This window comes from Mus musculus, chromosome 16, assembly GCF_000001635.26.
Source record: "Mus musculus strain C57BL/6J chromosome 16, GRCm38.p6 C57BL/6J".
In the NCBI taxonomy this organism is placed as follows: Eukaryota; Metazoa; Chordata; class Mammalia; order Rodentia; family Muridae; genus Mus; species Mus musculus.
The window spans coordinates 16,239,641-16,266,255 of NC_000082.6; the positions used below are offsets into that span (position 1 = coordinate 16,239,641).

At 40.2% G+C, this 26,615-nt stretch overlaps 1 protein-coding gene across 1 annotated transcript in view; it reads left to right on the top strand.

Annotated features, from left to right (window-relative positions):
- Positions 1-26,615, top strand: part of Pkp2 (plakophilin 2) — a 59,368-nt gene that overhangs the window by 26,296 nt on the left and 6,457 nt on the right. Inside the window, exons 5-9 of the mRNA NM_026163.2 lie at positions 860-1,067; positions 7,226-7,403; positions 20,686-20,803; positions 21,964-22,128; positions 22,925-23,098. Of these exons, the coding sequence (NP_080439.1) occupies positions 860-1,067; positions 7,226-7,403; positions 20,686-20,803; positions 21,964-22,128; positions 22,925-23,098 (843 nt within the window). The remainder of the gene's footprint in view (positions 1-859; positions 1,068-7,225; positions 7,404-20,685; positions 20,804-21,963; positions 22,129-22,924; positions 23,099-26,615) is intronic.

A 26,615-nucleotide genomic window follows, 5' to 3' on the forward strand; every position in this document is an offset into this window, starting at 1 on the left:
TTTTTCCAGGCTTTTATTACCAAGTTCCTTTTCTTCTCTTGAACACTCTTCACCCATCCTTTTTACTTAGCCTTTCTTCTGAAAGCTTATTGACAGATTTTACCTCCAGAACAGCTCTTCTGTACAACCTGAGTCCCAGACTGTGCTGCATAGAGTATCGACTGATAAGTATTTTGATCAGCATCAGTGAACATCTGTTCCTAAGATATTGAATGGCTTAATGCCACATCAAAGTTAACAAGTAGGGTTGTATTAGTCAGAGTTTTCTAGAGTCACAGAACATATAGAATATCTCACTATATAAAGAGAATTTGTTGTCAAATTCTTACAGTCAGTCTGTAGTCCAGCTAACTCAACAGTGGGCAGCTGTGGATGGGAAGTCCAAGAATTTAGTAGTTGCTCAGTCCTGTGAGGTTGTTTGGGCTGGTCTTCTGTAGAAGTAGGTTCCAACAGATGTGCTGGCAAGTAAGTACAAGCAGTAAAAAAAAAAAAAAGAGCGACTCTTCCTTCTTCCAATGTCCCTATGGAGGCATCCAGCAGTTTATGGCCCAGATTAAAGATATGTACCACCACACCTGGATCTTGGGACTTGCTTTGTCTCAGGCTGACTCAGGGATCTCCTTGCGTTAGTCTTCTGGGATCAGAGACATGTACTACCTTGTGTAGGCCTAAGCTTTTTGTGACCACTGTGCCTCAAGATCTCCATGCCAAGATCCAGGTCAGAAACTTGTCTTCCAGCCTCAAGATATGAACCACAGGTGTGCCCTTCAATTCTGGATTGTAGTTTATTCCAGACATAGTCAAGTTGGCAACCAAGAAGAGTAGCCATTATAGTTATATACATTTATTTCTTCCCTAGGTCAATCAACTTCGAGGCATCCCTAAGCTTCTACAACTGCTCAAACTTCAGAACGAAGATGTTCAACGGGCTGCTTGTGGGGCCTTGAGAAACTTGGTATTTGAAGACAATGATAACAAGTTGGAGGTAGCTGAACTGAATGGAGTGCCTCGGCTACTGCAGGTGCTGAAGCAAACCAGAGACTTGGAGACAAAAAAGCAAATAACAGGTATTTCCTACTAATTGCAGAGCCAGCCAGGTGCTTTATGTCATGTGTTTTTCTCACGTTTCCTGGAGTGGATGATGAATAGACTCATTGAGACAAGCCACAGCGTGGCTTATATCCAGAATTTGAATCCCTTTCTTCTGAAGGAGAAAATATTCTGAAGTTTTTCCTTAATATTTTAAATGAAAAACTCTATAAACCTATGACTAAGTGTTTTTAAGACAACTTTTGATGATGTGAAATTTTTTTTCTTACCTTTTGGTTTGAGCATGCGTGAGATTTGATGTTATCTCAGGCATCCCCAACATTCCAGAGGAAATGAGAAGCATGGCCAAGGCAGCAGTCAGCATCCGGATCTGTGAGGGGAGGAAAACGGAGCGGTCCATGCATTAGAATTTTTGTTCAAATTGTTCAAAATGCAAAGAGCCATTTTCCTATCTTTCTGCTACCCAGCCGGACTCCTCTTACTAGAACCTTCATAGCTGAAGTGGTTTTGAAATGTAGTTATCACCAAAAGAGACTTTAGAATTTGAGATAATATGAGGTATTAAATCTCAGTTTTACTGTCAAAGAATCCACAGTTCAAAGAATGTAATACTTTTAAAGTCATCAAAGGTTTTAAGGTTTAATTGTTCTGGTAAATACTTTTTATCTTACTACCAAGACTTGAACCCAGGCCCTTGTTCATGCTTAGCAAGTTTGCTGCTGGACAGATCTCTTAATTTTTCTTCTATAAAATTTTACCAGTATATCCTCCTTACAATAATATGTGTATATATATATATATATATATATGTATATATATATATGTGTGTGTGTGTGTATATATATATGTATATATCTGTGTGTGTATATACATGCATGCATACATATATATAATGTGTATATATATATATATATATATATATATATATATATATATATATACATGTATACACACACATCACACATATATATGTATATACATGTGTCACTTACATGAAAACGTCTGCAGAAATGATGCCTTTGTTTTAGAGCATACCTTTGAGATGTTAGACACTGAGCCCCAGGCTGGGGAAATAGTTTTGTTTTTCCATCTACTCAACTAAAGCATGAAGGACTTAGAGTGATAAAGGACCAAACATTGCATTAGAACTCAGCATTTTCAACCTGAAGCAATGAACCATAAAAAAAAATCAAGCATATTCTACTCTCCATAGTCAGAAAACACTCTCGGGAGGCCGCCTCACTGTGGGTCTTTAAAGGGATATAAAGGCCTTAGCAGTGTGTTAAAGGAGAGTGACAGTTGTTCTTGGCAAAGTGAACATGTCTAGACGGGAAGGAGGTGGGACCAAGCTGCTGGTCACACTAAGGAAACATGGAAGTTAGTAATTGGGTTAGGATACATAGTAGCAAGGAAACTTGGATGAGGGGGGTAATTTCGAGAAAATAATCCATTTATCTACACATTTCTTGTGCAGATGATAGAAGGCTAAAGCCAAAGAGCATTCTGTGCTGCTGCTGCCATACCAACCATCCAGGCATCAGAGGGCATGTGTGCAGCTGAGGAATGGAGTGCAAGCCAGATTTTCCTACAGGAGGACATTTGATTGTGTTAACTGAACTGTACGGACTCTTAGGCACTTGATACAGATTGCCCTAGATGATTCCCTTCAGCTCTGGGACATGCTCAGGAAGAGATGCTCCTAACATAAACATTGTACATAGTAAGAATCATACATATAAGTCTTTCTAAGTCTCAGAGACAGTTTGGCCTAACATAGCCACATTTTCCTAGTGAGATGCCTGAATGTGAATCTCCCCTTTACTGGGCCTGCTCTCATTTGTCTGTGTCATTTCTGATCTTTAGTCTTCAGTGAAGGTGGCAATATTTCTTCACTGTAAAAATTTATATTTTGCTATGCAAAAGTAGAAGAAATTTACTTAACTGTATTTCCTCTTGTGGGCAATATTAGTAAAATATGCATTTTAATAGCTGTAAGACCTCTTTACCAATTTTTCAGGTTTTTTAATATCTTATTTGGCCATAAACTTATGGGCAGTGGAATTCTTATAATTGCTATATATTCAAATTGTCACTGACAAGAATAAGTTTTCTTTTTTCTTCTTGGCTAAAATGAATACCTATTGGTAGAAAGCAGATAGATTGATCTCAGGAAAAAGAGAGACAGACAGACAGACAGACAGACAGAAACTGAGACTTGGATTCTGTGAACAAATTTCTATGAAGTTAAAATAGAGGCAAATAAAAACTTAAACCCTAATATTATGTTGCTGAATCTAAAATCTAACCATTAAGTGATATCTACTCAGAGTCATGGAAGAGATGAGACTCAATTCCTGCAGAAGAGAAATCATCCAACAATGTAGTGCACTCTGTGGGGGTTGGGGCAGGTGGGCGTGCACTAGCCCCAAGGTTACAGGGCAGCAAAGATAAAAGCATAGATTTACAAGGTGTTAAGCCAGGAATACTGGAGGGAAATGCATGCTAGCTGCCACCAGGATTAGAAATTCCCAGCCATTGACCTAGTCAAGGCATATCAAAATTAGCTGGTGTGTGTGTGTGTCTGTGTGTGTGTGTGTCTGTGTTTCATCATTCATGAATCCAGAGAGCTCTTGGTTGGGTGCAGCACATGTGTGACCTACCTGGAGCCAAAGTGGTTTAACTAATTCGCCACTACACATAGTTCCAAAAATTTGGGGACTTTAGGGATATATATTGTTTCCCTAGGTATGCCATATAGCCTTGACTGGTCTTAAACTTGCCTCATTCTCTTGAGTATTGGGATTGTAAGCAAGTACCACCATGTCCAGAAAGAAACTGTTTAATTGTCCACACAAAAGCACAGCTCTCATCCCAAAGGGTATGAGTAGTTTTCTCTGAGCTAGATAATGCTGCTATGTCCTAGGGCCCAGAGTTAGGTTACCCCAAGTATTCTAGTGTGGTAATGACTTCATGAAACTTTGATAATAACAGGACAAAGAAAGGTGTTGCTAGTAAGGTATTGCTGCATACATTGGTGGAAACATCAGGTAGGAAGATTAAAGCTAAGTGAAGAAGTCTCTGGAAATCTTAGATACTTTCTGATGACATTCTTAGTCTTTGAATTGGTAGACACTGGGGTCTATTTGTATATTACAGAAGGATTTTTAGCTGAACCACAGGGATTTTAGGTAATACACAGAGATAGTTAATAACATGCGATTAAAGAGATTAAAGATCTCTCAAGATGTTTTGACACTCAACTCACCACCATAATTGAAATTTTAACCAGTCTTATAGAATATTTAATATAGAACTTACACTCAGAAATATAAATTCTTATAACCATTTTGAGATTTTGGTGCAGTAAACCTAGAGTGTGGCCCTGATTCTGACCTATCACTGGGTTCCTTTGCAGACTTCCAATCTAACACTAACTTAAGGATAAAGATTCTTGTTAGCATATTGGTAAGAAGTGAGCTAATTTTTTACCCAACCCAGGCTGGATCTTTTAAGTAGGTCTTTCTGGTTTCTATAAAGTCTTCTGGTCTCTACAAGGTTGCTACAAGGCCTACTGGTTCCCCCAAAATCTCCTTCCTTAAGATTTTCAGCTGGTAATTCAGACTTTACCTTCTGTGACCACAGAGTTTGGTCTTCATCTGTTTAATCCAGCCTTTCTTTAGTGATTGGACATTGAGCATCGCCACATATAGTGACCCTAACATCTTTCAGCTATGTACTAAGGAATTACCCTATTTCTATCTGATTACTACTAAGTTCTGTGTGTATGTACAGAAGGGTATGCGTATATCTCCAAAGAATACTTTTCTTCTGATGTTATGCCATCCAGAAATTTGGTGGCCATGACCTAGGTATTCATTAGCCTACATTAATTTTTTTTAAATTACACAAAACTTCCTAAATTATATATTTGTTTAAATATAGTGTAGCATTCCAATCTAAGAAGGGTATATATTGACTGTAAAAGGAAAATTCCATTCCCTTTGTTCAAGGTAATCCTCTTTGGTTTTTATGTAAGATGTATTGAGTACTTTGTATGGTTCTTTGTAAAAAGAGGAAACTTCACTGTGCTTCAGATTTTTTAAGCCACTGACAAGCAGAGAAACTTGATTTGTTTGCTTATTTTGAACTCCAGGAAGTCCCTACCCACATAGCCCCGCCTCTCCCCCACATTCCTTCTGGCTTTCTCTCCTGTTTCTCTCCTCTTTTCTTTTGTAGCTTATTAATCAAAACTCAACCTCAGGCCTGCCTTTACATTGTCTCCAACTACCTTCTGAGTTTTATTCTCTCTGTCCCCTTCCAGGGCCTCTTAAGATGAAGTGAGAGGGATGAAGCCATTGTATTGCAGAACCCACGGCTGAGACACTGCTCCTGACTAACCCCAAATGCTAGTTTGATCAGGAAAAGACTTCCTGAAGTCCAGAAATCCTGTTCCCAGCAGACATCAGTCCTACTGTGACCTTATCTATTGGAAGCTATGTGTAGACTGCATGAAAATCTGGTTGCTGTTTAAAAAATTATACACAGCCAAATCAAACTGTTTAAGCCTGAAACATTAGACCTCATATGTTCTAATTGATTGGGCCAAATGCACATAGAGCTATGTAGGCCATTATTTAGTCATTAAAATCAAGGGAGATGATATCACCTATCATAAAGTAGATATCCTATATATCTCTGCTTTCATTGCCGTACATTTAAGAAGTAAAAAGTATTGACTGGGAGGGTGGACGCGGATGAGATGTGGAAGGTACAATCACCCCTTTTCTCTTCTGGCCTCTTTGCCCTTTCCTGTATGGTAGCTAGTTGGAGCATCCTATAAGAGACAAAAAGATAGCAAGACAATTACACATGGGCAAGGCCATTGTCACAGCAATGTGTAGGTTCCTCCTCTAAGAAGTATTTGGATACCAAAGCTACATTTTAAAAAATCCTACACGTGTATATAATTATCTTTCAGCACCAAGCTCTAGATTCTATGAGTAAATGCCCTGGAAAACCTGGGTTTGTTTTTTGTTTGTTTGTTTGTTTGTTTGTTTTTGAGACAGGGTTCTTTTGTGTGTAGTTTGGCTGTCCTAGGACTTGTTCTATAGACCAGGCTGGCCTTGAACTCACAGAGCTCCTCCTGCCCCACCTAGTATTTTATTTTCTTCTTCTTCTTCTTTTTTTTTTTTCTGGTTGGTTGACTTTACAACCTTTCCCTTTAATAATGGCATCAGGGGGGAAATGAGCATTGTGTGAGTAGCTGTGACTCTGATCTCTGACGGTGACATTATGGAGACATAAAAGGCAGTGTTCTTTGTCTTTCACTGCCAAACTGTAAAAGAAGTATAAATGAAGGTTGCCAGATCCTGAAGGCAGAAATCCTATCATGGGATAGCAGTTGACACACATTAACTAGGAGTGTTGACCAGCTGCTGCAGTAGACAGAGAAACATGTTGTGTAGCTATTCCTGCCCTAAGTGGACAGAAAGTACCAGGTTACAGGTCGTGAGGAGCAGCACTTAGGAACATTGCTGTCTCCCTGTCTTTCTAATAGAGAAAAACAAAAGGACAAAATTCCTTTAACCTACTGAACAGTAGTTGCAGGAAGGCTGTTTCTCACCTCTAGCTTAAGTATGTTAGGTCGATGAGGTCAGCTTTGTAGTAGAGTCCATAAAAGAAACAGCAATAAAGCCTAAGTGTGTGTCATTATTTCTCTTACTGCTAAGATAAAATACCAAACAACAGTGACTTAAGGGAGTTTATTTGGGCTCAGATCATCAAGAAATCTAGCCCATCGTGGTGGGACTGGAGTCATGGAGCTGCTTCTTCACACGGTGGAAACCAGAAAGGGAAGGAGCAAGAGGCAATAATCCACTAATGACCTGCTCCAGTGACCTTCATCCAGCCAGCCTCCCAAAATGGGAGGTGAGCTACAGAACATGGTCCTGTGGGGGATATTTCAGACTCAAACTGCTTTATTCTCACTCCTGGTTCATTTGAACCTGCATGATCTTGCATATTAAGTAATAGATAATTGTTCTTAGGAACTTAGCATCAATGAGCACCAAACAGGTTTCCGCCCCACATCCTTTTTAAATACCTGTTCACAGTCTTGAAGTTGATGGCCTTGCCTTGAGTTTGAGCACTGTTCTCACTGAGCCTGTTTTTCTAGGTTTGCTCTGGAACCTGTCCTCTAGTGATAAACTCAAGCATCTCATGATAACAGAAGCCTTGCTCACCTTGACAGAGAGTGTCATCATCCCCTTCTCCGGGTGGCCTGAAGGCGACTACCCCAAAGCCAATGGCTTGCTTGATTTTGATATATTCTACAATGTCACTGGATGCCTAAGGTAATGCCTCCTTGTGCCCCAACCTCTTCAGATAAAAGGTGTAATCAAATAGGGCACCCAAAGAGAAGTTGAAATGTGTTCAATTTTGGATCCTTTCTGTAATTACACAATTTAGTTTTGTTGGACTCTGCTTGGGTAGAAACTGATGGCATTTATTATAATAAGATGTTTCTGTCTATTTAATTGCACTGTCTTAACTGTCTAGTTAATACCTGATTTAGTCAGAGTTACCGTTACTGATGAAAAAACATGACTAAAGTCAAGTTGGGGAGGAAAGGGTTAATTTGGTTTACACTTCCACATCACTGTTTAGCAAAGCAGGCTGTCAGGACAGGAACGAAGAGCCAGGAGCTGATGTGGAGGCGGTGGAGCCTTACTTACTGTCTTGCTCCTCATGGCTTGCTCAATAGTGTAACATGGGACAGTAGTTAATTCTGCTGAAAAAGAAAAGAAAAATTAACTCCTCACATCACTCCCAGCAACACTGCAACCTTTCCTTGGACTGTGTTTTCTGGTTTGATGACTTTCTACAACTCCAAGGTCATAGAACCCAGAACCAACTCAGGGGTGGCACCTTTCACCTGGGCCCTTCCCATCAATCACTAATTAAGAAAATGCTCCATAGCCTTGCCTACATCCTGATCCTATGGAGGCATTTTTCTCAGTTGGGGATCCTTTTTTCCAATGACTCTAGCTTGTTAGTTGACATTAAACTAGCCAATACAATATCAAATATCATTATTATTTAAAGCCTTGTGTTAGCTACTTGGGATTTTACAAGGAATACATAAATAAATAATAAATAAATGTACTCAATTGCAGTTTAAATAAAATAGTAAAATAAACCACAGTGACAAACCAGGGTAGTTGTAAAGTATTTGGACAGAATGAATGCACAGACGATCCACGTGAAAACTGGGGAATGATCGAGTGTGGCAAGGGAAAAGGGCTGAGGCTTACAGGATAGACTGCTGGCTTAGTGTGCACAGTCCCTAGGTTGAAGGGACACTCAGCATCTGAAACTGGAGTTGTAGAAAGCCATCAAACAAAGCTGGAAACATAGTCTAAGGAGTAAATAAGTCTTTTTGAAAAATGTTTTCTATATTGTGCTTCAGGAGGTTAAGCAGTTACTTTGAAAACTCTTAACAATTCTAAAGCTGTTAAAACCAGCTAATCAGATAGATAACCAAAACCAGTGTGGCCAGACTCCGATCTCACAGACTGTCAGGAAGCACACGTGCAGGCCTCTTCATCTGGGAACCAGAATTTTCTACAATTTCAGTACTTCCCAGGCTGGCCAAGATTAAACATTGTCCTTCAGAGTGGGCATGATGGTGCAGAGGAGGCAGATCTCTTGAGTTCTGAGGCCAGCCTGGTTTGCAAAGAGAGTTCCAGGATAGCCAGGGTTATTACACAGAGAAACCTTATCCAAAACAAAACAAAACGAAAAAAAAAAAAAAAAAGACATGCATTTCTCTTTGCTAGAGATGTTCTTTATTCCTGTTGCCTACTTTGATCAAGTCTCCGGGGTGATCATTTTAAATACTTGAGTAAAGATAATACGGAGAAGGAAGAATCGGTAAAACATAATTTTTAAATTTTTATTTGTGTATGTATGTGTGTGAGTTTGTACGTATATGTGTCTCTGTGTGTGTGTGTGTTTGTGTGTTTGAACATATGTGTGGTTATGTATGTGTGTTTGTATGTATGTGTATGTATATCTTTGTATGTGTGTTTGCACGTGTGTGTATTTGTATGTATGTTTGTGTTTGTATGTATGTGTGTTTGTGTGTGTATTTGTATGTGTGTGTGTCTCTGTGTGTGTTTATATGTATATGTGTATGTATGTGTATGTCTCCGTGTGTTGGTGTGTGTGGTTGTGTGTGTGTGTAACACAGAGGAAGAATGGGGTTATATCCGTCCTCCATGGCTTCTGTGGATTTCAATCCATTCCTTGGGACTTTGCAAAAAGCCCTGAGCTGAGCCAGCCATAGAAGAATCATTTTTTTCTTATAGAATGAGAACACATTTCACTTGTTTTTCTTCAATGATTAGTTTACAAGTTGAGTCTTGGGCAGAAAAATCATTTCCCAGAATGTTATTGTCAACTTTTTTTAAAAAGCATCTCAAGAATTAAGGGAAAATGGCTGTGTATATATTACTTAAGTTATAGGTAATATCCTGTGAACTGTGTTTTGTAACAGCAAATATGTTTTTATAGAAAATTGTGTGGCTAATCATAGTCAGAACTATATCTTAAAAAACATTTTAAGTTTCATGATTATTTTTTGAATTGGTAGGTTTGGCTGATAACATTACCCAACAGGTAAGGTTCTGCTGAGGCTGACAACCTGAGTTCTGTTTCTAGAATCCAGATGTCCTCTGATCCCACATGCAGTCTGTGACACAAGGGCACCCACACATGAAGGACGGATGGATGGGTTTACAGAAGGTTGTTAGGAAACACCTCTCCATCCTTAAGACTTTTTTTCTTTCCTTGAAAATATTTTTTTCAAACAATATATTTTGATTACTGTTTCCCCTCACTGAATTCTCACTTGTTCTTCCCTACCTCCCCTCCCATCTGGATCTATACCTTTATGTCTCAGACATTTAAGGAATGATAATTAAATAAGATTAAAACAAACAAGTTGGAATAAAACAAAATGAAAGAAGAAAACCAAAGAAATAGCATATATAGGCACAGAGAGACACATTCTCACACAGAAATCCCATAAAAACACAAAACTGGAAGCTATGAAACACACAAAGGACCGATTGGATTGAAAACTAATAATGCCCTGACTCAATATTATGAGGCAAGCTCTAAAGATGCATGAAACCTTTTTTCTTTAAAAACAACGAATAAGTAGGTTTACAGAAAACAACTGGCCCCTCTGTCCGCAGACATCAAGGTAGAAAATATCTACTGCCTTGTCGATAAATTCCTTAGTCATCTACTGACAGTCCAGTCATTTCCTTTAGTCGTTAAATAAGGTTATTCAGGCTGTAGGAGCTTCGATGCATATTGTTTACGTTACAGTTTACTATTTATAGTCAACTTTAAATGGAACTTGCTGTTCTACCCCAAACCATGCAGAATGAGTTTGCCACCTAGCCACATGCTTAATGACTTATCTCAATACTCAGACGGTTTTGAAACATTCAAAAAAAATCAGGAAAAGCAGAGCTAAGGATCCTCCACACACACATTTTCTCTTTCTCTCCCCATAATAGAAGCATGGATGTGTCTATTAAGTGTAGCTGTGAATTCTTGTAACCTGTCACTGTTGCTCCCTCTTGTAAACAAAGGCTGCCTGAGGCTGATGCTTGCCGATACCTTCAGGAGTGGTGTTGATTTTATAGTAACTGTCAAGCCCTTCTATTCGCATAGTTTTTGTTGCTCTGCCTGTTCTAAGGAGGTTTACTTTTCATCCCGAGCAACCACAGCTGCCTCTGTTGCTTTCTTTCTCTTTGTTAGTCACAGATAAGCCTCAACTGTTGGATATAGATCAGAAGAAAGTTAAATGAAAGACTGGGTCTACATCTCCAACAAGGGAAGATAGGCCAGCATCTTATAGTCTGGAGTAGACTTTGCCAACTGCTTATCAAGTACTTAAGAGACTAGGCCTTCTTGGAGCTAACGGTGGGTAGAATTAAGGAGCCTGGGCCCAGAGCCACCAGACAGTGTGTGAGAAACCACATCATCAAGTACAAATAACCCTACTTATTTCTGACTCTTCACATATTTCTTCTGTGGGGGAAGTGACTTACTTTACCAGCCCTTGTACCTGCCACTCTCACATCCTTATAACTAGTGACAGGGCCTCAAACCCTTTGCCTTAAAACATTGTGTGTCAGCTTATCACTTCCCCAGGCTCCTTGACTGCACACTAGATACAGAGCTTCAAAGTATTGTTAGCAGGTTTCCTTTCAGTGCTGTCTGTAAGAGCATACCAGAGCATGCCAGAGACTTTACATGAAGAACAGCAGTTCATTCTGATTTCAGATGCTAATAATGTCATGATTATGGCAAATTCTAGGGTGCCATAGCCTCAGAAGTGTTATAAAAAGTACAGATGAATTGTTCACCATCCTGTTTAGCATATGCACTAAATTGTAGCTATAAGTTTGATAGTATTTAATTGATTATAAATTAATATATAATTATGAAGTTTCCATATGGAATTTTCAAAAACATATTTCATTGTCTTTGCTCCCCAGTCCTCCCCACTCCCTCTGTCTCCCTGACTCTCATTTCTTGTTATACCTTCCCCAGTCCTCCCCACTTCTACTTTGCTCTGCTCTCTTCCCTTACTTAACCCCCTGACCTGGACCAGCAGGTCATTCTTCAGTAACTGGGTCATGAGGGGGAGGTGCCAGGGATGAGGACAATAGAGAAAATAGACAACAAGAAGACAAAAGCTGGGGTTAGGAGGGTTTGTACAAGCTCTGTCTTATGCCAAGCATATTCCTGGCTTTAGACAAAGAACTATGCCCCCTCAGTCAACAATAGTGATCGAAGGCTGAAGGATAAAGGAAGTTAAATCTCTGTAACTGGTACAACAAATCCTTGGTCAGTGTGGAGGGGGACTCCACATAATTAGAAAGAGAATGATTGATATAGGTCATTTTGAAATGCACACACCTTTTGGAATAGAGGGACTCCCAGTCAGCAATATATATGGAGGGTTAACAGAAGCATTGATTTCAAACATAAAAAGAATGTCTTTATGATGGTCCATTGTGGCTAACACCCAGAAGTTCAATTGAGCCTTTTCTTTGGAGACAATGTAATAGATGGGTGGGATATTAGAAACCTGTCTTCATCCAGACCAAGAAGGCCTAATGTCTTAATAAAACCTAAGACCAAATGGCACACTTCCCCCAGGAAGGCCACATCTACTTCAACAAAGCCATATGTCCTAATCTTTTCAAATAATGCTATTTCCTGTGAACCTATAGGAGCCATTTTCATTCAAACTACTACAGAGCACCTCCAGGACAAGTTAACTAGTACCACATTCAGAGGCACAGAGTTCTTTAGATCCATGGGACATGCCACCCAAGAGTGAATTCATTTTAAATCAGGGTTCTGGATTGGTGTTGCATACTAAAAAGTGACCATCCAGGGGGCTGGAGAGATGGCTCAATGGTTAAGAACACTGGCTGCTCTTCCAAAGGTCCTGAGTTCAATTCCCAGCAACCACATGGTGGCTCACAACCATCTGTAATGGGATCCAATGCCCTCTTCTGGTGTGTCATATACATAAAATAAATAAATCTTAAAAAAAAAAAAAGGAAAGAAAAAGAAAAAATGACCCTCCAATGACAGGGTGACCTGTGGGTGATGAGAAACTGGAAAATGTCAAGGGAATAAATTGGTAATGTTTGAAAACTACATCCAACCCTGCCAGGCTCCTGAGACGTAACACTTGTGGGCCATTCCAATGAGAGGAACACATATGCAAATAGACAATGACAAACAGAGAGAATGGTGGGTGATACACAGTTGACGGAGCAGCACAGGTGCCCATGAGGAACATCAGGAGTTACAACAGTCTGATATTGTAATACTAGAATAGCCAAATATTTTTAAATATATCTAGTTTTTTTATCATTTGTATTAGACCTTACAAACTTTAATATTGTATGTATTACCTTTGTACCCCAAATAAGTTATCCAGACCTTTTATATTTTATAGAAACCTTTTAGTTTTTTATTCTGTAAACAAAACGATCTCTCTAGATAGATAGATAGATAGATAGATAGATATCTCCTTATTTATTAAAACATTTTATGTTTTAATTTTATAACATTTTTGCCAGACAGTGATGGTGCATGCCTTTAATCCCAGCACTTGGGAGGCAGAGGCAGGCAGATTTCTGAGTTTGAGGCTAGCCTAGTCTACAGAGTGAGTTCCAGGACAGCCAAGGCTACATAGAGAAATCCTGTCTCGAAAAACAAAACAAAACAAAATGTATAACATTTTTATCATTTAATACCATGAGATAACATAGTCATATAGATCAATCTCCCCTTGGATGACATGACCTGTTTGGGACAATTATACTTTAGTTATGAAGACCCAGTAGAACCTACCTTAGCAGATATTGAATGGCAGCTACTGTAATTATGTTTTGATTTTTTTTTTTTTTTGGTCTAGCAGTCTAAAATATTAGCTTTTTTGTTAGGTTTGTATATTATATAAAAATCATATCAAAATTAAGACACCATTAAAATGATAAAATCAACATCTTTTCAGCTCCAGGATGCTGAGCCCAGAGGGTTGTTGTCAGAGAGAGAACAGAGGGAAGGAACAGGGTGGTTGTCAGAGAGGGAACAGAGGGACCTGCCAGCTCAGCTTCAGCTTCTACTTTTTTAATTTATCTCTTAGACTGTTCTGTTCTCCTCCCTGTCACAGAGCCAGGGGACCTCTGTGACCTAGGAGAGGTGTTTAAAGGACAAACTGAGAAAAAACACGCTTCCATCTGAAATGGGAGGCCAAATCCAGTACTCCAGACTCAGCGCTTTGGCTTAAACAGCACAGGACAATTTGGCCACAGCAGCTCTTTTGTTTATGAGTTGGGGCTCATTAGCTCTGATAGCATCTAAGAGAGGAATTTAGGAATTAGTTTAGAAGTCTGAGCTAGCAAAACCTGATGTGCAGAAATACTTTAGAGGAGGAGGGGTGGAAGTGGGGGAGACCTAAGAGGATATTTCGGAGCTTCTATCATTATGAAGTTGTCAGTGCCTGGCCACCCCTAACAGACACTTTCACCCCCCTCTGCTGTGCCACTGCCTGAGTGAATACAGCTTGGCTCCCTTTCTCTTGTGAGGGTATCACTTTGCTCTGAGGGGCGGAGACTGGTCAGCTGGCTGCCCCAGCCTTTAAAGACCACACATTTGCCAGCACTGAGGTCTTCTGGAGCCAGCACAGCCATGAGCCAGCACTGCTTGTCTCTGTTTGGCCACTACTACAACACTCAACTGTGTTCTTTCTCTTAGTCCATCTGTTTGTAAGGGACCTGCTGTAGTAGAGGTATTTGGCTCAGATAAATAGATAAGAGCCATTTTTGGCAATTTTGAAATAAAAAACCATTTCTCATGCTCTGAAGCAAAAGTAATTTTAAACTTGATGCCAAGTTTTCAAGATCTTTTTATCCCTATTTTCTGTTCTTTATTTTTATCTTTTATCTTCTGTTTGGAGGAGACTGACCAGATCTATACAGGGTGTTAAATTACAATTTATTCAACTTTATGCTATGGTAAATAATCTGTAATCAAATTCCAGTGCAAACTCATCCATTGGAAATCCACTGGCCTTTGTAGGAGGAAGTTTGTCCTTAGACATTTACCTATATGTCCCCATATATTTAAATTTATAGAACCATTTTAGGAAACCAAGGGCAGATTTTTTTTAAATAAAATAGATTTATTTTTTTAAATAAGGAACTTTTGAGGCTGGTTGGTTGGTTGGTGATTTTGTTTGTTTGTTTTTAGAGTCAGGGTTTCTGAGAGCCTCCAGAACTCATTCTGTAGACCAGGCTAGCCTTGAACTTGGAGATCTTCCTGCCTCTGCACCTCTGCCTCGAGTGCTAGGATTAAAGGTGTGTGCCACCAGACCTGCCTTATCCTGGCTTTGTCAGGACTTTAGCAATACATTACGAGAACTAAAATGGAAAACGATGCAAGCAGCTAAAGGAAAGCAAGTGTCCACCCTGCAGTGTGCCCTCTTGCCTTCAGGTGGTCCCTGTGGTGTGACTGTGCAATGCTGTGTTTGTCTGTAGAGGATGGCTGCACTTTCTCTTTCTACCATACTTGGTTGTCCTTGTTCAGGCAGTAGTTTGACCTGGACCAGCAGGTCATTCTTCAGTGACAACATCATGGGGGGGGGGGGTGCCAGGGATGAGGACGATAGAGAAGACAAAAGCTGGGGTCAGAAGGTCTTACAGCAGCTGTGACTTACATCCAGCATGTCCTCTCTCTATGTACATCATGTTCTCAGGGAAAGCCTTGGATCAGCCCAGTCCTCAACACTTCACTCCCTTAGTTTCCTGGCTTTCCATTCCCTCCTACTTGGAGGTGCAGATTTAACAGTTAGAGGCAGACATTAGTATATAAGCCTGGCCCTTGGTATGTTTCCTAACCCAATCCATTTTCCTGAAACTTACTTTCTTATAGTTGAACAAAATCCATTTTGTATATGTCTAAAATTGTCATTGTTCATTCATCTTTTGATGACCATCAGGCTGGTTGTATTTCTTCACTATTGTAAGTACAGCAGCCACAATGTGGAAGTGCACATATCTCTATTGTAGGATTAGAGCCCTTTGTGTGTATGCCCAGGAGCAGCTGGGTTGTATGGTAATTTTCTTTTAGTCTTTCCAGTGATTGCATAAGCTCCCATTCCTACTAATAGTATCTAAGGTTCCTCTTTCCTCACATTCTCTCCAGCATTTGTTGTCATTTGATTTCTTGATGGTCTTTCTGACAAGGCTGAAATATTATCTCAAAGTAGTTTCAATTTATATTTCTCTCGTGGCTAGAAATACTGAGCAGTTTTTTGTTTGGTTTTGTTTTATAGGGGTTTTCTAATTTCATTTTGTTTCACGTCTACAGGAAATTGGACCTAAGACGTCATGTGTGCTAGAGAAGTGTTCTAACTTAATCCCCAACCCCTAACCCAGTTGCATTTGTTCTTTTGAAAACTGTTCAGATCATTGGCTTGTTTTTTGATTGGTTGGTTTGTTTCTTAGGTTTAATGTCCGACCTCCTTTATATGTTCTAACTATTAACCCCGTGTTTGAGGTATAAATGGACATTTTCTTCTTATTCATTGGGTTGTCTGTTTATTCTGTTTCTTTTTCTGTTCAGAAACTTTTTAATTTCATGTAGTCTCATTTGTCAGTTCGTGAGGCTGTTCCCTGTGCTATGGAAATCCTATTCCCATGCCTTCGGTTACTGTGTGAATGATGATTCCGCCGTGACACCATTAATCTTCACAGCGACACAGCAGTCTTCCTTTGAATTCTAGCAAGGGTCGAGGTGGCTTTTGCTTTCTTCACTGTGACTCAGGAATGTGAGAGGGAAACCGTCTCAGAAGTATCAGAACCACAGCTCTGCCCCAGACAAAGAGCCTGACACATTTAGTACTGCCAGGTCTGAGACACTTCAGAGATCCCCTGGGCCTGAGTCAGTTCCCTGACTCCATTAAAAGCTATATTGGAGAAGGGGGGTCCTAATGTCAGTCACCGGCATCAGATACTGCTTTTGGGGGGCTAGTAGAAGTTCATATTGCCTTCAGTGAGCACCATCTTCCCTCATGGCTCGCTTGTTACTGAGGACTGGTTTAGAGGCTCATTTTCACTTTGCAGTAAGGTGGTTATTTTGGTCTATTTAATTTATACTTCTGAGGTACTTTCCATGTTAAGTCTCCATTGAGTTACCTACAGGAAAGAATAAGAAGTAAGTTTTTCTCAGCATTCAGGAGGCACATTGTAAAAGGATACATCCTGTCTATGTTAATTCTATTTCTTACAAACTTTAAAGATTAGCTATTAAAAATGCCATTTTACATAAATTAATTGGTTTTTATCAGAGTAGTATAATAGTAAACTACTTTTTGTCTAATGACTTCTGTTCACAGGTGAAGTGGTATAATCTGCCCTTGTTTATATTTTTGGTTGTCTGAATAAGATGGGAAATATTTTTAATATGCAGGGGCAGTAGTGAGGCACCAAGATTCCATGCACTTCCTGTCAGCAAAGGTATCAACTGCCAGGAACCCCTGATAAGTCCTATTTTGAGCAAGCAGTGTCAGGATAACAGAAGACAGACACAGTTTACTGCTGTGAGGCTGGCAGCAGAGCCAACTGCACTACCATCCTAATCACAACAGACACTCTGGAGTTAGACAAAGCCAAGTCCCCTTGTCAAACTATGCGGGAGGTTCAGTTAGTGAACAAGACAGACCTTTTGCCTTGTCAGAGCAATTTTAAGGGGTCATTTCTCTAATCCAGGGGCTAGAGAGACTCAGAAGCTTTCATACATAAAAAGCACTTGCGTGTTGGGAACATACGATATTTGCTACACAAAGAACAAAAAGAATGAATGTTGGATAAGGCTTTTTCTCTCCTGTACCACTCTTCATAAGATAGAGAAAGTAGTCCTCCTATAGGACTGGAGAGATGCTCAGCAGCTAAGAGCATTTGATGTTCTTACAGAAGACCCAGGTACAATTCCCAGCCTTCGCATAACATCTCACAAGCATCTGTAAGTTCAGTTTTGGGGAATCTGATTCCCTCTTCTGACTCCCACAGATGCTGCTCACAGACAGACCCAGACTCACAAAAATAAAATGGAAAAACATAGTCCTCCTGCCCTGACATTACTACTAATTTATTTTCAGTAGGAAAAGTAACTAAGCTCTCTGAGGCTTTTCTTTCTTCATGTGAGGAATTAGGAGACCAAACCAATGTGTTTTCAATTTCTGTGAAGCTTGATAAGACTCCTCCGAGGTGGGCTCTTGCCTGTGGCCCTCTCTGCACACAAGAGTCAGTGCAGAAGACCTTAACACGAAGCAGGGCCTTTGAATCATTCTTACCAGATGAACAGTGGGTTTTGGTTTTTTTGTTTTGTTTTCTTAAAAAGGGCTCCTTCTAGGCCCATGATAGGCATCATCTGTGCTTGACAGTGGAAAAGAAAAGTAGTCAATTTTGGCTACCTTCATGATCTTAAACACACAACAAAAATGTATCATCAAAGATTAAAATGATCAGGAGGCCTAGCAACTTTTAATGGACTCAGAAAGTAAATAGAGATATGTGGTATCAGTTTAAACGATCATTTCTTAAGAAAAAGCTATAGTCACCTGATTTTGTTTCCACTTAGTAAACCCATTCATTATATCTTTTTATTTTTAAAATGGTTTTATTTATTTACATTCCAAACGTTGACCCCCTTCCCAGTCCTCTCTCCAAGAGTTCTTCTTTGTCTCTGAGAGGATGCTTTCCCGTCGCTCAGCATCCCCTTTCCCTGGGGCATTAAGTCTCTACAGGATTAGGTTCATCCTCCCACTGAGGCCAGACAAGGCAGTCAGTCCTCTGCTATGTATGTGCTGGGGGCCATGGACCAGCCCATGTGTGCTCTTTGGTTGGTGGCTTAGTCTCTGGGAGCTCCCAGGGGTTCAGGTTAGTTGATACTGTTGGTCTTCCTATGGGGTTGCCATCCCCTTGAGCTCCTTCAATCGTTCCCCTAACACTTCCATAGGGATTCCTAACCTCAGTCCAATGGTTGGCTTCATTATGTTTTTAAAATGTGTTTTTACTGCATTATATGCATGTGAAAGTTAGAGGACAACTTGGCCAGAGTCTGTTCTCTCCAGCACGTGTGTATCAGTTATCAAACTCATATTCTCAGGCTTGGCAGAAAGCACCTGTAATTCTTTTTTTGTTTTTTTGTTTTTTGTTTTTTGTTTTTCGAGACAGGTTTTCTCTGTGTAGCCCTGGCTGTCCTGGAACTTACTCTGTAGACGGGGCTGGCCTGGAACTCAGAAATCCGCCTGCCTCTGCCTCCCAAGTGCTGGGATTAAAGGCATGCGCCATCACTGCCAGGCAGCACCTTTAATTCTAAACCTTCTCACCAACCTTCATTATCCTGTTTTATAATTAACAAGATTACAGTTTCTCACAACAAATGAATCACTTATTTGATTATTTTAAATATTCAAAGTCACTAAAGGAATTTTGTTAGTATCAAGTAGTATCTTTTGTCTTTTGCTCTTAAGTTGAACTGTAAGAGTGTCATTTTGGTGCTAAAAGCAGCCAAGCATGGTTGATTTCAAGAGATCAGCCTGTAGATGGGAGCTCTGTAGCTTCAATATACCTGCTTCCTCTCCCTTTACTTCTGATGTGATGCTGGGCACATTTGTTCTTTTGAAGTCAGTATTGGAGGACAGGAAATATTTTGAAATCACTTAATGCAATTATGTTTTTAAACTAAGAAAATAAGTTGCCAGAAGTTCTCGAACTATTAGTCTTCTAGTGACACTACCTGAGACATTATAGAGAAGAACTTCTGAATATATTTTTGATGATCTACTTGCTTATAAGTGGGCATGACACAATTTTTTTTTTCAATTAAATTTGGAAAAGGGACTAGGAGGCAGTTTTCAAATTCCAAAACCTAATATTTTCATAGTATTCTTTTTATTCTATGTATATGCCTGACTGGGTTTTTATGTACCATGTGCATGTGGGAGCTCACATAAACCAGATGGCATCAGATCTCCTGAAATTGGAGTCAAGAGACCTTTGTGAGGCACCAGATGTGGGTGCAGGGAACTGGGCCTGGGTCCTCAATGAGAGCAGTAAGAGATCTTAACCGCTGCTGTCTCCACAGCCTCTTTCAACTGTTCTATTGACCAAAGTGTTAACCTTCTCCAGAGAAAAGTAATTTGAGGAGTAAATGATTAAAAGAAAAACCTAATGCAAGGGGATATAGAAACAATAATACCAGAATACAAATATGGCCGGAGTCTACAGTGTGACCACAACATACTTTACCATATTCGTTCAGCTGCTTTTCTCTATAAGGAAGCGGCCTCCACTTGTGGTCATGGCCTAGCAAAATTAGAAAAAGACTAAGTACAAAGGTATTTATAGATGAGGGTTCTGGCATCACAGACCCTGGAAAGTCTGTTTTCTCTGATAGCTTAGCTCTCTACCATTCGAAGGGAAGGACTATCGTGCTTTAGAGGATCAGGCTTAATATTTGTCAATAACAGTTTGTATAAAAACCTTCAAGACCCAAGTAACAGAGTCCAGCACACTTTTGCCAATGAGGAAGGTGAGGCCCAGAACAACATTAAGTTGTTTAGAGTTAAGACATGGAGCAGACTGGGACTTGGACACTCAGCATATTGCTCTATCTAGTGTGCTGTGTTTCTTTACTTACAAACATTTGCCTCATATCTGCCTCTCGAGAAAACTATGGGCAAGACCTTGTAAACCCTGTCTGGGCCATGGAATGCTACCGTGGAATGCAGCAGGTAGTGACTCACTGATGGGATCCTGTCCTTACGGTCTCAGGTTTGGCATTAGGATGTCTCCCTGGACTGATGATAAGCTCTGACTGGTGGAAACCTTAAACGAACCTTTGAGACTCTATTGGGTTCATAGCACACATCTCGCATAGGCCTTTGGGATGTGTAGCACATGACTTCCTCGGGTCTTTAGGATACATAGAATACATCTTACCATTTCTTGTTGTCCGTGAAAGGAACATGAGCTCTGCTGGCCCCGATGGGAGGAAGATGATGAGAAGGTGTGATGGTCTCATTGACTCATTGGTCCACTATGTCAGAGGAACTATTGCAGACTACCAGCCAGATGATAAGGTAACTCCACAGTTAACCTTCCTTGTGCCAAATTACCCACTAAGATGCTTCAGATAGTAAAATTTTGGGTGTAGTTTTGTTCCTTGACTTACTTGCTAAAGCCAGAGTTTTCATTACATGTGTATGCACTTTAATTTTCTTTTCTTTTTTTTCCAAGAGAGAGTTTCTTTAGTGTAGATCTGGTTGTCCTGAAACTAGTTCTGTAGACCACACTGGCCTCAAACTCACAGAGATCCACCTGTTTCTGCCTCCCAAGTGCTGAGATTAAAGGTGTAAGTCACTGCACCCAGCTGGCACTTACATTTTCTATCTAGCCTCAGACTAGAAGTTATTCCAGAGCCAAATTTCCAACAAACTTTTTAACAACTCAGTGTGGATGTTCTTCAGGAACACGAATTCATGTTCAACAATAAGCTTAAATTCATCTCTTCCATCACCACAATCTTCTTTCTAATCTTTCTAACATCAGCTTATCCATAGCTGGAGATTATAGGTCTGTGGTAACACACTGGCCTGACATGTGTAACATCGTACTTAGGTTCCGTCTGTAGCACTGTGTATAGAACAGACTGTAGAGTAGATGGCCAAGTGAGTCATCACCATTTGTCAAAAGCAGATTGCCTCTGAATGACTTGCACCATCCCTCTTCCCTCAGGCCCCGCATGCACAGGCAGTACATCATATGCTACTTCTCCAATACCATATCTGCCGCTTACATTTGTGTGACCTTTACACTAGCTGCTATAGTAGCCTCCTGATTGGTTACGATAAGCAGTGTTATATCTTATTCCCATCTTAGTGTAGCTACCAATTTATGTATGTGAAGTTTGAAGTTGTCCTAGACATGCATGTTTTTTAGAAATATGCTAAGAGGCTAAAACTATAGCTCAGTGGTAGAACATTTGTACACTGTGCAAGAAGCCTTGGGTTCAGTTTCCAGTTATGTTTTTAAAGAAGGCTGCGAGGCTAACATCATTTTAGCATAGTACTCCTGACCATTCATTCATGTTCTAACATTAGCCATTCCAGCTAGCCTCAATAATTCCTGTATACCTTAGGTCCAAGCATACTAATTTTAAGAGCTGAAACCTAAACAACCTTGCCATCTGAGAGGGACGCCAGTACGTATATGTATATGTATTTGTGTTCTGTTTCCTCAGGCCACAGAGAACTGTGTGTGCATTCTTCATAACCTCTCCTACCAGCTGGAGGCAGAGCTCCCAGAGAAATATTCCCAGAGTATCTACATGCAAAACCGGAATATCCAGACTAACAGTAACAAAAGTATTGGGTGTTTTGGCAGCCGAAGTAGGAAACTAAAAGAGGTATGATGGGAGATCTTTGAGAGACTGTGGGCTGTAGATGCGGACAAAGGAGCAGTGGAGCGGGAGGCTCTGATTCCTGCATTCATGTTGGCTACTGTTTCAGATTATTTTAGTTCTCACATTAGTCCTCCTATGAGGCTTCACCAGGAAGGAAACAGGAACAGAAAATCTCATGAGTTTTCCTACATTAATTCAGTGTTTGGGTGACAAGGATAAACTTCAGTCCCCACTTATCCGGCTCTGGATTTGTGCTGTTAGCTGTTAAGCCATGCTGCCCTGTGTCCTTTGTGGGCCATACTTCAGCCATTGTTTGAACATTACCTGTAGCCTAAAAATAAACCATGATAAACACATTAAGAACAAATTTCCTAGGAGGATGCATAGCTCTTTCAAAACTAACATAATAATGAAAAAAATGTTCTTAGTATTGTGGTATTCTTGAATTTGGAAAATGGCTGGTAAATTTAGACCCTTGATACTATTCCAAACCATTCTCTAAGCATCTGAGGAAACAGACATGTTTTTCTTGTCTTCAAAGTAATGGCAACTATTTAGAATTTAGGCTAAATGCACTGGAAACCATTTTAGAAGGACCTATATTTAATTCCCTTACTATGATGTGTAAAATTGGAGAATGTGAGTTTCTTAGAAAGCAACAATTATTGTGAGCTAAAGTTAAGTAATTGAATATACTGTTTCTGTGATTTGTTAGTCTCTGTAGAGTGTTTCTGGTCTGTTGGTGTGGGTGCAGAGTTATAGGCATCACTTGAAGTGCATTTACTCTGTGTGTACTTAGCAATACCAAGACTTGCAGATGCCAGAGGAAAGGAGCAATCCACATGGCATTGAGTGGCTGTGGCATTCCATTGTGATAAGGATGTATTTGTCCTTAATTGCCAAGAGTACCCGAAACTATACCCAAGAGGCATCACTTGGGGCTCTCCAGAACCTCACAGCAGGAGGCGGCCCGGTAAGTCTTGTTTCAGTTTTTCTACTTCTTAAAATGAGGACACTGTGGACATGTCTAGCTCAGATGCAGAGAAGAAGCAATCAGGCAGAAGAAGCAAAGGTTTCCTCATTCCAGCCAGGACAGGTCTCAGACACCACGAGGGCTTTTAGCCTTCCATCGTCTTCAGCCTCAGTGTCTGAACAGCTGTGTCTGACCACACTTACAAGTAAACTACACAGTGGCTTTTATATTGCTTAGTTCTTCTTCCATTACAGGCCTCAGATCACTGCCTCAAACTAGTTGTGAAAAATGCAGAGAAGGAAAGAAAGGAATTTCTCATATTGTAGAACTCAGAGATTTGGGGTGGGTCTCTTTTCCTTCACGATTAGTCTTGAATACCTCACTCGGTCTCTGGATTCTGTTTCCTGGATTCATTTCACAGGAAATGAGGATAGCTAGGAATGACCGCAGGCATACATCTTATTAACCTGGCATCCTTATAAGGAGTGCTATTAAGAACTCAGCAAATGTGTCTCACTGGTCCCATTTGTATCTCAGTTAGGCTTTGGAAAGAGACTGTGATGTTAATTGGCCCTGCCTGGGTAAAGTGCCCAGGGTACAAGTTTGCACTAACTTGCTGCTTGCACAAGCTGTGCTCCTTCACAGAAGTCAGTGTTTACACCAGAAGCAGTATGTTCGTTCTTTGTAGGTAAGAGCACAATGTCTGTGATACCGTGGGATTTGAAGGACACCTGCATGTCTGCGTCTTGGAAACCAACCCACAGCACAGAGCTCATTCTCTTTCCCAATGACTTCCTTTTTATCACCAAAGTCAAAGCATATAGCAGAAGGTTATTGCCTGTTTGTACATTGTGTGTATATTATATATTTATATATTCTATTTTAAATCATTATTTGAACTAAGCTTATAGTACCTTGCTCATAAAGTAAGTACTCCAAAATAGTTCATTCCATAGCTGGTCTTCAGGTATGTGTCGCACATGAAAACATTCTTTGAGGGAACAGAAACATGAGGAAATGTATTCACTTCCTATATAAGTGTCTTCACCTAGAAGCTTATATTAACTACAACTGTGAAATGAAGGTCCGCTTACCATTGCATTGTGGATGAGAATACAAACCATCGTTTCTTTGATTTGCTTGTGAACAAAGAGAAAGGAAGAACTCTATTGTTTCAAGAAACTCAAGTGAGAAAATATGGAATAAAGTAATTTTTACCTGGCTGATTAGGAACTAGTGGTAGAGGAGGGGACGCGGGGTGAGGAAGGACAGCATGAGCCACAGTAAGATGTCTGAACATTGTTCTGAAGTTGGCAGATAACCGTTAACAGATCCTCTGGTGGATTTAAAATCAGCACGTTTTGTTTTTGTTTTTATTATCATGTGCATTGGTGTTTTGCCTGCATGTACGTCTGTGTGGAGATGCCAGATCCCCTGGAACTGGAGTTACAGACAGCTGGGAGCTGCCATCTGGTGCTGGGAATTGAACTCAGATCCTCTGGAAGAAAAGCCAGTGCTCTTAACATCTGAGCCATCTCTCCAGCCCCTTACATATAAAGGGTTTTTTGTTTGTTTGTTTTTGTTTTGTTTTTTTTCTTTGAGACAGAGTCTCTTACATAGCTCTGGCTGTCCTGGAACTCATGCTGTAAACCAGGCTGGCCTTGGACTCAGAGAGATTCACCTACATCTGCCTCCCAGATGCTATGATTAAAGGTATGCACCACCATTCCTGGCCTGGAAAAACCCTCAAGTTTATTATCACCATTTGAGATCATGGGGAGGGTGGGGCTGGAGAGATGGCTCAGCTATTAAAGGCTAGGCTCACAAACAGAAATATAAGAGATCTCAGGGGTGGTTGGATGAATAAGTTTGCAGAAATGCTAATCCAGAAATATACTATTTATTCTAGCACTGGAAAAAATCTAAAAATCAGAAAAGGCAAAAAGCTAAATGAAGCAACAGTACAGTGTTGGTGGGTAGATTAAACTGGGATGCCAGCATTGTTAACGGTAGAGAGATGGCATTTATGTGATAGTCCTGGGAAGTGTGAAGTGGTTAGTCTGCTCAGCTCCATGGATAAGAAGTAGAGAATGCTGACAGCCAGTCTTCATAGCCTTCAGATGAAGTATATGTCTAGATGGCATGTTGGAAAACGAGGAATGCCATGCCTATCCTTCCTCTTGACCCAAGGTCTGGGGTTGTTCATAATGCATATGTTCCTCTCTGGATAGGTCTGGGGCAAAGACTCTTCATAGAGAACAGTTGGTGAAGACAATTAAACGTCTTGAACCCTTTAAAGTTTGACACTCTAGTAAAGTGATGTACTACTTTCCTAGGAATAGTGGTTCAAACACAAAAACAGTTTTAGAGATCAGTATTCTACCACCCGTCCATGGCTCTATATTAAGAGGCTCGAGTCTAGAAAATAGAGTTGGGAAAAAGAAGAATAAAGGTGGTAGGAGACAAACTGTTTATATGAGACAATAAATGATAAGTATCCTGAAGAATGGTTAAGAATCACAAGAATTTTGTCTTAGTAGCCTCATATTAGCTTCAAACAGAAGTTTAATATAAAGTCACAGATACAAGCTAAGGCTGCAGTTCTGAGATCTCTTGATGTTAAAAGGGGCCAGATCAGTATTTAGATCCTCAGGAAGATTTTTCCTAGATTTGGGCTGGCAGTAGTCTCAGATACACAGATTACGGAAATCCATGCCAGGATAGTGGCTCAAGCTTTAATCCCAGTGCTCAGGATGCAGAGGCAGAGAGAGCTCAGTAAACTCAAGGGCAGCCTGGTCTACATAGCAAGTTCAGTGAAAGCAAGTTACATGGTGAGAAAAGATAATCCAACTAGCAATGTGGAGTGTCTTTTTTCAAAAGTTTAATATCTAGCTACCTGGAAGTTGCATGTGCATATGAACTCACAGGGAGTGTAAGGTCATGTATAAGATGTACACAAACTCAAGCCAGACAAAATCCCAGTGGTAGGGGTTGGGGGAAAGCATACATAGAGTCCCACCTCTAACTGAGGAGCTATTGGTATTGACAGACACTGAGAAGAAGAAAGTTACGTTTCTTTAGTGCTGTGATCCTGTGCTCCATGGCAGGCCCATATCTAACAGTAACTGAACAACACCAATTGCACTTCACAAGCTTCTCTCTCTTTCTTTTTTTCTTCTTAAAAGGTGAATAAGATAGTTTATTCTGGAGCCATTATGAATGACTATGGTTAGGAAACACAGCTTTAGGTTACCCCGAATTCTATATTGCAATGTGAAAGTAGTTTCATGAAGTTTTTATAGTTTTACAGAACAAAGAAAGTCATAAATCAAGGCAAGTTTAAAATACATTGGTGGGTGCACTAGAGAGGCAGGTATATGACATATTTTTAAAAGAAGAAAACTCCCAAGTTGGCTAGGTAGGGAGGATATGAGGGTGGGTCAGGAAGGAGTTAGGAGGGAAGGATAAATACGACCAAAATACATTTATGAAATTCTCAAAGATTAGTAAAAGCATT